Source organism: Aquila chrysaetos, chromosome 7 (assembly GCF_900496995.4).
Source record: "Aquila chrysaetos chrysaetos chromosome 7, bAquChr1.4, whole genome shotgun sequence".
NCBI classification, from domain to species: domain Eukaryota; kingdom Metazoa; phylum Chordata; class Aves; order Accipitriformes; family Accipitridae; genus Aquila; species Aquila chrysaetos.
In genome coordinates this window covers 28,303,370-28,316,945 of record NC_044010.1, presented here as the reverse complement: position 1 = coordinate 28,316,945, position 13,576 = coordinate 28,303,370, and the positions used below count along the sequence as shown (strand labels likewise).

Genomic DNA, 13,576 nt, shown 5'->3' with positions numbered 1-13,576 from the left:
AAGCGTGAGGGCCCATGCCGCGACGGGGCGGCCCCGCCGCCGCCACCCACGGCGCCGCCGGGCCAGCCCGGGGGCGGCCCCCGGCGCGGCGGGGGGCAGCGGGCCGGGCCCGGCCCGGCCCCGACGGCACCGCCCGCCACCGCCGCCCTCCCCACCGCGGCCCGCCACCGCCCCCGGCCCGCCTCCGCGCCGCGCCGCGACGGGGCGGTCGGCGGCTCCGCGCCCGCCGCAGGCATGGAGGCAGCGGGGCGGCGCGGCCCGGCCGAGGGGCGCCCCGCCCGGGGGGTGCTGCTCCCCTCCTTCCTCCTCCTCCTCCTCCTCCTGGCAGGTCAGCGGGGCCGGGCGCGTGCGTGGGGCAGGGGGGAGGCGCGAAGCCGCAGGCAGTGTGTGCGAGCGGGGCTGGGAGGGCGGCGAGGGGCCCGGCGGTGGCCCCCGCGCTGCCCCCCCCCCCCCCCGCCGGCAGCCGCCGCGGGTAGCGGGGCCCGGCGGTTTAAGGCGGACGCAGGGGCTTTTCATCGTTTGTCGGTGGTTGAATTGGCAGCCGGAGTCGGAAGAGGCTCGCCGGGGTGTCCCAGCAGACCTCTCGGGCAGGGTGTGCTGCGCGGCGGTCCCTCTCGGGCTGCAGGGTGGTTAGACGCGCGCCCTTCGGGGGAGACGCCGTGAGGTGCCCCGGCCCCGCGCCCTGGGCAGGGCGAGGGCACCCCTCGGTACCGCCGGGTTGGGTGAGTGAGCGGCAGCGGCAGCGGCGGCTGCCCTCACATCTGGTCGAGTAGCTGTGCTTGGCGGGCGCGTTACGGGCACAGCCGGAGACGCCAGCGCGCCGGCCAAAAACGGGTAACGGTGCAAAAGCCTGAAGCTGCTGGCATGGGGAGTCGGTCCTGCAAGGGTAACAGTGCAGAAGCCTTGGCATGGGGGAGTCCCACACGCGGGCACGGCCGTCGCTCCCCGTCGCTGCTCCTTCGCAGCAGGGCCCATGCCAGTCACTGGCCTCCTCTCTCCTTCTGGAGATTGCCATCTCTCTGGCTGCCCACATTCGCTTGTTGGGAGCGCGGGTCTTCAGACTGATGGGCCAGTTGTTGCACTTTTTTGTGCCTGTGCGTTTCTTTAATACAGGGGTAATTGCACAGGTTTAGGGTGCAGCTGCAAGAGCTGACCCGTGTGCCGTGTTGCATAGCCCTCTCCCGCCCTCACCCTCACTTGGCACTTGTTTTGAAGCAGAGACCAAGCATGAGCAGGTTCAGAGAGCTGACCTGCTAAAATCTAATGAGCAAGGTGAAGGTTTTGGGATGGATCATCAGCATGAGCTGATGATCCAAAGTAGCCTCGGTGCGAGGTGGGAACTTGCAGCCAGAGGTGGGGCAGGAAGGGGAGCGTGGCGGCAGCTGAGATGAGGTAGGGTTGCTCAGATCCCCACGTGCCGAAAGTTGGGCCAGAATGGATGAAAGGCAGTAATGGGACTGGGAGAGTGGGAACCCCTTAGTGTTATCTGCTGCCTGGGGAACGGGAGCCACAGCATATCGGGAATGCAAAAGCATAGTTTGTCATCTTCGTTTTCAGGTCTCTGCCGTGGCAGTGTGTGTGACCAAAGAGGTCACCAAGGGTGATGGTGCACAGGGCAGGGAGTCCGTTTGGACTCATCCAGGCTGCATCTGAGGTCCTGGCAGTGGGGAAGGAGGGCCTGGGATGAGATGGGGGAAGCGAGGGATCCCCGAGGAGGTTTTTACAGGGCAGTGGCAGTACCCAGAGACTGCGCAGTGTTATTTGCTTGGGGGGACCTGACTTAGGGCCTTGAAAACACTGAATCACAACAGCACAAGAGGTCCATAGCTTTAAAATAGCTTCTCATGGCAATAAAAGGATACGTATTCTTCCGTGCTTCTTAATTGTGAAACAACAGTAAGACAGCTCTTTACAGTTTGCATTGTTCCTCAGTCCGGCAGACCGTTGCTGCTGGAAACGTTTGTGGCCCCGGCTGGGCAGGACAGTCTTTGGCAGGGGGACAGAGAGGGCACTGCTTGCCCCGATGCCGGGTGCTGCCGTGCCACACTGGATGTGGCCCTGGTGCTGGAGTGGAGCGAGGGGAGCCGCTGCCAGCTGGCAGGCGATGAGGGAGCCCCAGGCAGCTCTAATTTATACCCGGGGCTGGGCAGGGACTGTGGGAGGTAGCCAGTTCCCAGACAGCTTTCTTCTCCTCTCCTGCAGCTCAGCGAGACAGGCAGCCGGCCTCAGGTTTCCCTCTGGACTCCTTGCTGGAATGGAAAAAGGTGATCTGTGGTGTCTTGATGTTTCAAAATGCTCTTTTTATTTTAAATGATGAAATATGAGAAGGAACTGATACAGCCAGCTATAAAATACCCATATGCAAAGCACCTAACTCTGAACTTCCTACTGAAATGCAGAATGAGTGGGAATGGGCTGCCATTAGGATTACAGGGTCAGGTCGCACCTCTAGTGAAATCCTGTGATTGTATAAAACTGTTAGATTGCATTTTCTTTAAAGCTGTGCTGTACAGCATTTTTTGTTGCTGCCGTTTGACCGCATGAACGTTATTTTTATTCAGCAGAAGATTGTCTGGCTCAGTGTGATAATGACTGCAAAGCTTACTGCTGTGATGGGACTACTCCCTACTGCTGTTCATATTATGCCTACATTGGGAATGTCCTTTCGTAAGTATATTTGCACTTTAGAAAAAAACTGGTGGGCTGTGTTCATGGACTTGATGTAAACTCAGGTTGTGGGAAACTGTTTTGGCAATAAACAGTGGCAGGGTTTGGGGTTTTTTGGTTTTGGTTTGGTTGGATGCTGGTAACAAACATTGGTATTCCTCTAAAGTCTCATGTTGCATGTATCTTTGAAGCATACCAGAAAGCTTGCTAAAATTGAGGGTTATGCCCTTAGCTTGTGTACAATAATGTAATTTGTAGAAGTAAGCTTTAGAGGTGGCGAAAACTTTGTTTCAAGCTCTTCAGGTGAAAAAGACTGTGAATAGAAATCTTGTGGGTTGTGTTGAAATGCTTTGTTACAATACCTGAGTCGAACCACTATTCAAATGACTTGGATTTGAGATTCTTTTTGAGTAACTTTTTTTTCTTTTTTTTCCCTCCCCTTTTCTCTTTATTGACTTGTTTGGTTTTGTTAAATGGTGTTTTGGCTTTTGGTGGAATTTATTGAATAGATTCTAGGTGTGGGTAATCTGACCCTTTAACACTGTGGTATGAATAGTGTGTTTCATAGTGCTTAAAAAAAACACAGCAGGTGAAATGGAGTGGTTATGAGTATTTCCTATCCAGAGAAAAATATAGGAGTAAACTGTTGATTAAAAACATAGGCTCCAGTGCAGCTGTTTAACTCTGCATCGGTGAGGAAGAAGAGAAGCTTGCGTGCTAGTGGACCTGACTCTAGGCTCTGGGCTTAATTTAAGTGACAACCCATAAGTATTACATTCATGTGCGAGGACAAACCTAAAAAAACCATAAAATGTTGTTCTTCAAGGTAGGGCATCTTACCTTCTGTTTCGTCAACCCCACCAGTAATTTCCTTAAACTTTAGCATGCAGTCTGTGACATACTTTTGGTTTATATTCTTGACTAAAACCAGAAAAGGAAAAAGAGGTACGTCACATGGACTGCTCAGTGCTTGGGGAGGAGTGAGTGGGAAGGTTGTAGTTGCTTTTTCTAAAAAGACTCCTCTGTTGCAGGTTTTGTTTGAGCCGTGGTACCTGGGGAACATGCCAGTGTTCCCTTCAGCATATTTTATAGCACTTTGAAGGAGTAGGCAGAGTGATGGTATTTTAATACAGAATTGATCCACAGTTTTTAAAGCAGATCAGACACTTCCTGGGCTAAAGTAAATAAAATGATGATAGAGCACCAGAATCCTTCATTCCTCTGGAAATGAAAAAGCATGTACTTAAGATTGATTACTGTTGGAGAATGACAAGTGATTTTTTTTTCCTGCTCACACAGGGAATGTCTACTTTGATATTTTTTTTCTTTTCTCATTCCAAAATTGCTTTCCCATTTATATGCATGGAAGGAGGTGCTGTTTTGAATACCTTAGTCCAGCTCATATATGGTTAGGAATGATGGACCCAATAACATGGGTTATCACATTATAAGAAGGAGGCTTCTGGATTTCATCTCCCACTTCCATGTGATCATCACTGGCATTTGTCTAGCCTAATTTCAGAGCTGTGCTTTGGGAAGGGTCGACCAGGGGATTCTTTAGAGTGACTGCTGCAATGTTCAAACCATGCCTTCAGCACCAGGTTGACACCTAGTCTTTTGTGTGTTTATTTAACAAACGTAAACAGCTATTGAATTAGAGCTGAGTGCAAGTGGCTCTGACACATTAGAAGGGTTTTTGTGTATCTGGATAGTTTTGAATACTAGAGGGGCTCTTACAAGTGCTGTTTGGGACAACATGTCTTGAAGGAGACATTTGGTTTTCTAATTTTTTATGGTTAAGTACTTCAATTCATAGACTCGAAGACCAGTCAGGAGTCATTATATTTCTCTGACCTGACATTTTGTGTGATTGAGCCATAGATTTATTTTTTTTCCCTAAAAGTTGTTTTGGGTGTGTCTTCTTTAAACATGTGTAATCTCATTTTGAAAACTTCAGGCATTAATGAGTTGACCATCTGCCCTGGTAAACTGTTCTGTAGTTCATTTACTAACATTGCTGGGAAATTTTGCTGGGAAACGAAGGTTGAAATTCCTACTGTCAGCTCTTAACTTATCTGCGAGTTTGAAATGTGGCCCTAAATAGTCATCATGACAGCTCTGAACATTATCACTGAGCTGGGTGAACTCTGTCAGCCTCACATGTAAGATTTGCTTTGTTTTGCTTTGCCCTGCTCAGGGGTCTATTCTTTGGCCTTCCTTTGAGCTCCCTCTAGTATTTTGACTTCCTTCTCGAAGTGTGGCTAGCAGGGCTGAGCACAGGGTTTTGACAGAAGCCTTGCTAGGATTATTTTTTCCTGTATCTTTCTTTGAGTACCTATTTTGAAGCATGTGATGATCACAGAAGACATAAATGAACTTAGCAATTTGTTCCATCTCTAAGTCCTTAAGTCGTAGTCTTCAAAGTATGTCTACTGCTTTAAGTCTGCAAACTGTTCTTTGCTAGGGTTACTAGCTTGCATATAGTTACATTGCAAAAGATGTTATTGTGACTTTAACTATGCTCCATAAGAATAACCTTCCCTTTTCATTATTTGTCACTATATTGGTCTTTTTTTTTATGTGCAAGGTTTTCTCGCAGAAGTTTCATGTTGCCTCACCCCCAAATGACAAACCAATGAAATTGCATTAGAAGATGACACGATCCCTGCAATTTGGAAATGGCCACTACTGACCTATCTGCTTATGTCTTTCTGTTAACAACTGTGTATTGAAATCTTTTAAAGAACCATTTTTAATCCAACAAACTATGTGTCCTGATAATTCCATATAATGCTGTTCTTTAAATATCCTTCCTTTCCTGTGTCATCATTTTTGATCCTTCTGTCTGCACCGAACAATGGACTTGATCTGCGTGGGTGCTTTCGGAAGTGCCTTTTTACTGTCTTAAACACCATTAGTAGACCTCAGTGTTGTATTGGCTGCTCTGCTTCTTTAGAGGTTGCCTGTGCTTCTTCATTTGTTTACCACTAATTTCTCTGCTCTCTTCATTCTTTATAAATCTGCATGTCTTTCTGAAATTTCTCTTCTTTATCTTCTCTGGAATCTTTTTTTTTTTTTTTTCACAAGCGTAACTCTTGCAGTTTTAGAAGAACATTTTGGTGTGCAGTAGGTTCTTTGTAAACAATTCTCTGTTTTGTTTCACGCCTATCACTCTTCTCTTTCTAGACCCATATATGCCAGCAATTGTGCAAACAGACTATAAACACCAAGCAATAATGTATATACTCATTCTAAAACGAATTCTGTGTGACTAGATCATGATCATTGATACTAAGTTGCCTGTAGCTTTTAGGTGATTAATTAACTCTCTTATTAAAATGAGGCTCAACATTGAGATATTTCATGTATGGTTTTAGAATTTTTTGATTTTAAGAAATTGTCATCTTTTTAGGACACCGGGGAATTTTTTTTCTGTAGTCAGATGAAGTTTTCAGCAAACATCCTCCAGGCTGTGTGCATCTGTGATTAGCCTGTTTTTTCTTTCCACACATGAAGAACAGATGCAAAGTTATTGGCTCACTCTAGTATTAGGATTTCAGGACCTGTAAGAGATGTTCCAGTAACTCCATCTTTAGTTGGAGTACAGGTATAACCTGTAAGCATTCAAGGTCTGTGATTGAGTCATCTGTAATCCCATGAGCATCTCTAATGTAAAGTAACACATCCTTCCTCCTCCTCCCCCCGTTCATGATACCCTTTCAGAGCAAGTTGCTGCAGCTTTAATGTTCCAGCTATATTTCCCTTCCTACTAGTTTTCAATAGCTACAGCTTGTCATTATTTCCTCTGATGCATATGCATTTCTTCCTGTTTATTTGCTCGGCATCTAGTGCTTAATAGTTAGCCCATCTAAAAATGTTTTTTTCTTGGACAAGTTACAGATTTATGTTTGGACTTGAGCAACATAACAGAGCTGTGTCTGTGGGATGAAGGAAAAGGTGCTGGGATGCTTGAGTACTGAGGCTGTTCCTCCAGCCCACTTTTCACTCTCCACCAGAAGAAATCTTGCAGGCACGCTTCCCAGCCTTCAGCGTCATCCCGGCCCTTTAAGTCAAGAAACTCAAACTGCCCTCCTCCTCAGAAGCTAGTTTCTAAGCTATTGAATCATTTGTGACTGACCTTTTATCAGTTTCCCTGTGCTGCATCTGCAGCTTGGTACCAGGCTAGGGACTGCAAGGACTGCAGCGTGCTTTCTCCGTGAGAGATGCTCCACGTTTGCCCACAACAACAGTATCTCTCTAACTAACCAACTGGCAGCATTTTGCCTTCTGTCACTCAGAGGAGTTGGATGCATCTGGTTATTGCCTTCAGTGCCAGCTCCTCAGAGGTGGGAGTCAGTATGAAAGGGGTTTCTTCTGCAGAACCCAAATTTTTATGTGTGAGTGTTCCTGACAGTGCTCTTCGTATTTGCTTTTGAGAGGCCCCAAATTGCCTGGCCCTCATGCTTATCCTGGTGGCTGTTGGATTTTCTGTGGACTAATTCCCAGTTTAGTCTTTTCCACCACATTATGCCTGATGTTTATCATTGCCCACAGGTGAGTTTTGAGCTGCGGGGAGCTCTCCGGGCAGAGGTGTTAGTAGTTGCATGCTGTAAAGGGTGGTTCTGGATGCTGCCTTTGCTCTTTCACAGCACTTCATGGCCAGCAGCTGTGAGTTGATATGAAATAATCCCAGATTCCAGGTGAATAATGGAGCAAAGAGGACAAATAGTCCAGCTGTTCTTTCAAATGAATACTGCTGGGCCAGTTGGATATTCAGTGGAAATGAAGGGTCTTACACCCCGATTTGGCCCACAGTATTTAAGAAAACTCATTGATAAAATATTCAGCCCCTGCTGATTAGTCCATATTTTCCTGGGTAAGTCTTTAAGGGGTGTAAACTGGAATATTGGCTTAAGCAGAAGAAGAATGCAGTGATGCTATGTTACATTGCAAAGTGTATGAAGTTTCTTGGTAAATGTCTTCAGAATGACTTACTCTAAGGCAACTTTTATTTAGAAAAACATAACAAAATAAAATAAAACACATGATTTGAAGGACTTCAGAAGTAACTGGAGGAAAAAGTAAATAAAAACTTAAGAGAACTGTGATCTCATTACAGGTAGTGGATAGTGATTTGCAAGAGAGTAGGTGGAAAAATCTTGCCAGAGATAATGAGGATGCAACAGCCTGTTTAGTGACTGCTGAAATATCAGGTGTTATTTACGTGAACTTAATGTATTTTGGAGGGGGTGAGTTTTTTGGGTGGGTTTTTTAAGTCTAGAGGTTGCACAATGGGGCCAGGAAGGAAGGCAGGCAGACAGAGAGAATGGGAGGAAAAGAGGCAAAGAACACATTTAGCCTAAAAATCGTGTGCATGCCTCAGCCTGCAAAACTGAAGAAAAAGCCATGTGTAGTATATCTAAGTGTGGCAGTTGGTGTGGAGTACTTTATATCCAGTAGTACTTTTGAAAAAAGCAGCTGACCTCAGAGAATGCCATTTTTGTTCGTGAAAGGAGGAATGTCCCTTAAGCTGATTCCCTTGATATGAGAATATGGGATGGAGGGTGGGTATGAAGGAGGAGTGCACCAAAGGACAGAATTCACATTTTAAGAGTTAGGAATATAGAGATGTAGCCTCTGGAGTTCATAGTGAATAAAAAAATTCGGGAAGCTTGGCATTTGCTGTAGATTCCAAATAATTAAAATTAGATGCTTTCAGGCATCCCACAGTAAATGTGTGAAGCAGCATATGGGTTGGGGATGGTTCTGTGTCTGCACGACAGCTGTATGTTACTCTGCTTAAAATAAAATTGTGTTCCTCTTGATCAGTGTAATGTTCAAAATTTCCCATGATTGAAGCATTTGGGGATGATATGTAAGATTGCAGTTTACCTGGCAGTTGCCATTTCATGCCTCTGGCTCTGTGACTTCTGATATGATGCCAGAGGTGCGCCAAAGACTTGGTTCAATAATTATATTTTTCATTTGGCTTCTGATTGGGAGAGTCTTCGTGAATGAGCACGTGGAGCAGAGCCTGAGGATGCTTGTGCTGAGTGCTGGGGGCTAGCTATAAATGTGTCATCGGTAAGGGCAAGACTGATGATTAGACTAAAACTATTTCCCTTTCATTCTGTTTAAGAGGTGAATAGCAGTTCAGCCTCTTAATCCTTGGTCTTCCGCATCTGGAATACCTGTGGAAGCATGCTATTTGTGCTTCAGCCTGGGAAAACCTCCGTAAGAGAGGCATCCAACTCTCTCTGTGCAGGCGGTTGATTAACCACAGCTTAGAGGAAGATCTAGGACCACGTTTTCATTGTAAGATCTGCTGGAGAGAGAACTGGTATTCAAAATGTGACCTTTGCAATGTGTTTGAACTTCCAGTTGTTTTTTGTTCCATGCCTATTGTCCCAGTTCATACCTTTCAGCAGAGAATGTGCGATCAGATTTACAACCAGGGCAGTATCTGCTCTTGATGACGGCTGCAGAGGAAACCCTTGTCAGCACCAGAATTAAAACACAGGGCGCCTCTTCTTTAGCCTTTGGTGTTTTCATTTCTGACCCTGTGTTGTGACAAGCAGCAAAAAATGGGAAAAAACTGTTTTGCTTGCCAAACAGCAGCTCTCAAAAGATAGCTCTTGCTTCAAGTGTCCCACCTCTTTTTTTTTGGGTGTGTGAGTAACTGTTTTGAAATGTTTGGGACTAACTGGAATGGGTTGTTTTGTTTGATTGATCGTTTTTGGAAGTTCAGGGGGTTTTATTTTAGTAGATAGCCATAAGAACTAGAATACTTTTTTTTGTGAAAATTGGAAGTCTTTGTAAACATGCAAGTTGAGTTGTTCATAAGAAAAAAGGCTAGCATGGTTTTGTGCTAAAACTTGCATTGTTGATATCCCTGTGGATCATCTGTTTTTCATCATTTGGAAGATTGTTAGAATTTGGCCTGAAAATGGAAGCATTAAGGTATAAATCACTGAAATGCTCTCTGTGGCTTACAGAAAACTCTAAGGGGGGGAAATAAACATTCATAAGGAATTCACTGAAATTAGCTTGCTTATACTGCACGGTTTATTTTGAAAAGATTTTTCAGTGAAAAGGAGAGATAAGTTTGTGTTTATCACTTGCAGTGGTCTGTTTTGGAAGCCTGTAGGATTTTCCCATAAGGTTCGGTCATGTAGAAGATAAATGTTTTCTTAACACTTAGTAAGACTGATGTGAAGACTGAGCCTGGGGATTATGTTGATCACAAGGGGACTGTCCTTTCTTCATAAGAATTTTACCTTCTGTCTGTTACTTTATACCCCCTCACACATCTTTCCCTTTTTCAAGTGGGGGAAAGTTCCACCTCCAAATTTGATAAGAATCTGTAACTTTGTTCAGTCATCTGTACCTCCAAAGCTTTCGAGAGAATTCAGATAGTCTGCTAGGCACCAGTTCAGCAAAGTAGTTAAATGCATTTGTAACTTCAAGGTGGTGAGTAGATGCAATGGACAGAGTCCTTATCCTGTTGAAATCAGTAAGCTAATTACTTCAGCGGGGGTTTCATGCACTTGACTCTAATGGGACAAGTTGTAAGCTGAAGTACCTTGTTGAATCCAAGTGTTACAAAAACCCGTTTGTTCTTTCTTTTTTTTTTTTTTTAATCACCATGGTACCTTCCATGTTCACTGCCGCTTCATGCTCCCTTGCTCCCAGTTCAAGCTCTGCTTAATAATGTGTGTCACTCCTGGAGGGTCAGGAGATACACAGGACAAATCCCACCTCATCTGACTCATCCACTCCCTGCGCATCCAATGCATACATGCTTCTCCTACCCCTAGCTGGAGAATTTCTGTTTTATTGGCTGATTCTGAGATTTCACTGAGCTCGTGGGATTCTCAGAGGGATTCTCAGTCTGTTGCATTTTGTACTGGTTGCTCTGTAGTAATATCACACCAACTCAGAGCAGGGTTATTAATGAAGATTATTGTGGGTCAAAAGCTGTGCAAGAGGGCCATTTGATGCTGCGCCCAGTGTAATTGCAGCCAATCCAAATAAAACCTGTAGCACTAACTCAATATGTGAATGATATTGTCCTAGAAAAGATAAACTCTCGTTCTCATCTTAATGCACCTCTTTAAGGGACAGAAACAAAGTTTGGCGTATATAAGCGAGTTATTAAAAATTAAAGGAAATGAACTATTCATTCACAGGGCAGCCACAAGTTCCTTTGAGATTTATAACCACAACTAGATAGAAATTCCACAGTTCATATAATCTGTAGAAATTCAATGAAGTTTTCTCAATGATTTTTCTCTGTTTAGAAAAGAAAAGCTATGCCATTTACTTTCAGAATCACTTCTGCTATCATAAAAACCTTTTTTTTTTTTCCCTGTAATGAACTATTTTTGTAAAATACAAGATTTCTCCTGGGACTTACTCCATATGTTAGGATACTCCACTTAGTATAGGATGGAGAGGCACTAATACCACAAACTGGGCAGGCATGTTTCATCATCATGTCTCCCTCTGTTGTCTCATCCACACAGATAAGAGATTTTTACTACTATCATTAAATGGAGTTATTCCTTTTGCTCACAAGGGAGGCTTGGTTTAATGCTGAATGTTCCAGCTTCCCTCTCTTTATTGAGGCCTGTAGTACAGTTGGCAAAAGCACAAGAGGTACTAAGGATCTACAGCTATTGTTGAAACATCTGTTCATCAGCCAAGATGCAATGAACCTTATTTTTAGGTGCCTTGTGGACTTGCTATGCTGCTATTGAAGTGTAAAGGGACTGTGCAAACTGTCTCTACTCCAGTCCTTCATACAGTCCATGGTCAAGATGATCTAATGAAGGTATAATTAGGGTTCTGCTGCCCTGTAGCTATTTCCAGCTGCTGAGCAGCCCATAGGGCACTGGTGTTCATAAACTAGGAATAACATATAACATATAAAATGCAGGCCCAAATATGTGTGCTTATGCTATCACATTAACTGCAGTTTTGGTCTGTGATACTATGTACTGCTTATTCCTGTTGTGCCCATGCATTTGACTTTTTTCCTTCCAACAGCAGGGTAAGAGAGGGCCTGGATGTAAGCAGTGCCCCTTCTTTTCCTTCCCTTCCCTCCTGTCACCACTGGTGCTCCCTGCTTGTCCCCAGTAAAAGGAACAAAATAGAAATAGTCGTTTGGGACAGGAGGGAAGCAGTTGGCCTTGGAGAGTGGCATATCCCTCTGTGGAGGGGGAGGCACGCGCTTCACCAGTGGATGCCTTGCACTTCAGAGGACAGAGCACCCCAGGAGCAGTTTGCAACCCTCCAGGTAAGGTAACATAAACTGGAGAGAACAGGAAGGTTGTCAAGGAGAGGGCACGGGATTGCAGCTGCTGCCTATTATCTTTCCTACATGATGCATGTATGTATATACATGTGTATGTATGCGTGTGTATGTATACACACAATTATTATCTTATAATGTATTTTCTTCTGAAATTCTACTTTGCCATTTTCCTACAACACTAAAACCATCTAGAGTACCAGCTGGCATTAGGATCCTGTTCTGGTATCTGTATTGTTGAAGCACCGCATCAGTGGTCTCAGTCAGCAGCACTCGGCGTTCGGAGTTCAAGGTGCCGTGGAGCTTGCGAGACCCCCTTGCCAGGAGTGCTCCAGGCCAGCCGGCCTCTGAGACTTTGGCTGGGGTGGTGAACAGGGAGGAGCACTGCAGAGCGCTTGTTCCCGTATTGTGATGCCTCTGCAATAGACCTGTGGAGAAAGAGAGAAGCAGAAATACTCTGATAGCAGACTGAGGAGAATTCAGAAATGGAAGACAAGCAGTGGAGAGTCCAAAAATTACTTAAGTGTAAGTAGCACTTACAATATGATGTTTAAACAGTACATGACAGCAGCTCTTAATTCTTTTGTTTGGATCCCATCCTTCAAGTCCCTGAGCTTTTGCACCTCTCCTCATCTGCTGCTTTGGAAACGTAAACCAAAGGGAGGGAAAATAAGCAGCCAGCATAAGTTTAACACTTCACTTTTCATTGCTGGGACTAAAGCAACGCTAAGAGTATTTTGTACAAGACCTTGTTGAAATATATCTCTTGGAATCTTTGAGATTTTCCTGAAAGAGTAACAAGAATTTTGTTAGTGCAGTATTTTGTATAGAGAATACAGCTTTTTTGTAATCATATTTGCTTTCCACTTCTGTAGGATATTATCTTCGAGGGTTTCAAAATACTTATGATTTTCAGTTGTTTCAGTCTAATGCTCACAATATCCTGTCACAGTGTCTGGGCATTGCCTGTCTGACATCCACATAAAGTGTGCTCCTGCTGGTGATGGTCTCCTCAGTTCTAAAAGAAATATAAACTACCACAAATAAAAATAAATTATTTGGGTTATGACAAAATTTTGATTACTTGGAACCAAAGTTTGATGTCTGAATATAGACATTGAATATGCCATGGATAGGCATATTCAGATGAAAACCTCTTGGGATGGAGAATGGCCTCACATGTGAGGAGTCCTTGTGTGCCATGTCCAGCACAAAAGTGCTCTCAGCTGTCAGTGAGAAACCTTGGTGTTAATCTAATCTAAGTAATTAGTAACCTTCCCACAAAACTATTTTGTCATGTGCAAATGTTGCATTCTTTTAAGACGAGTTATTTTTCTCTGCCTTTCTGTTTGCCGACATCTCTGCTCTGGGGCACAGCTTCTCCTGCGCTGCAGTGTGCCGACCACTTGCTATGCTGTGTGGTCCTAGTCCCCAAAGACCTCGGTGGGGCTGTGTCCAACGATAGCTAATATATTTACACGGCTGAAAGGTAATATTCAGTCCACAGCAGTAACCCTGTGTTTGGCTTGGAAATAGATGGCCTATTTACTTAAACTGAAATTATGAAAATGGATGACAGGATTGCCAATCTGCTTA

General features: G+C 44.6%; 1 protein-coding gene across 8 annotated transcripts in view; it reads left to right on the top strand.

Annotated features, from left to right (window-relative positions):
• Window positions 1–224: 224 nt before the first annotated feature.
• The window catches only part of CYYR1 (cysteine and tyrosine rich 1), an 80,254-nt gene continuing 66,902 nt past the window's right edge, over window positions 225–13,576 (top strand). For 2 of the 8 annotated variants that reach the window (XM_041125003.1, XM_030020837.1), the window contains exons 1-2: window positions 233–328; window positions 2,562–2,667. In XM_041125003.1, coding sequence (XP_040980937.1) covers window positions 235–328; window positions 2,562–2,667 — 200 coding nt within the window. In that variant the 5' untranslated portion in view covers window positions 233–234. Of the gene's footprint in view, window positions 329–598; window positions 723–2,072; window positions 2,265–2,561; window positions 2,668–13,576 lie in introns of those variants that run through there. The other 6 variants (XM_041125005.1, XM_041125004.1, XM_030020838.1 and 3 more) reach the window with 6 other exon arrangements.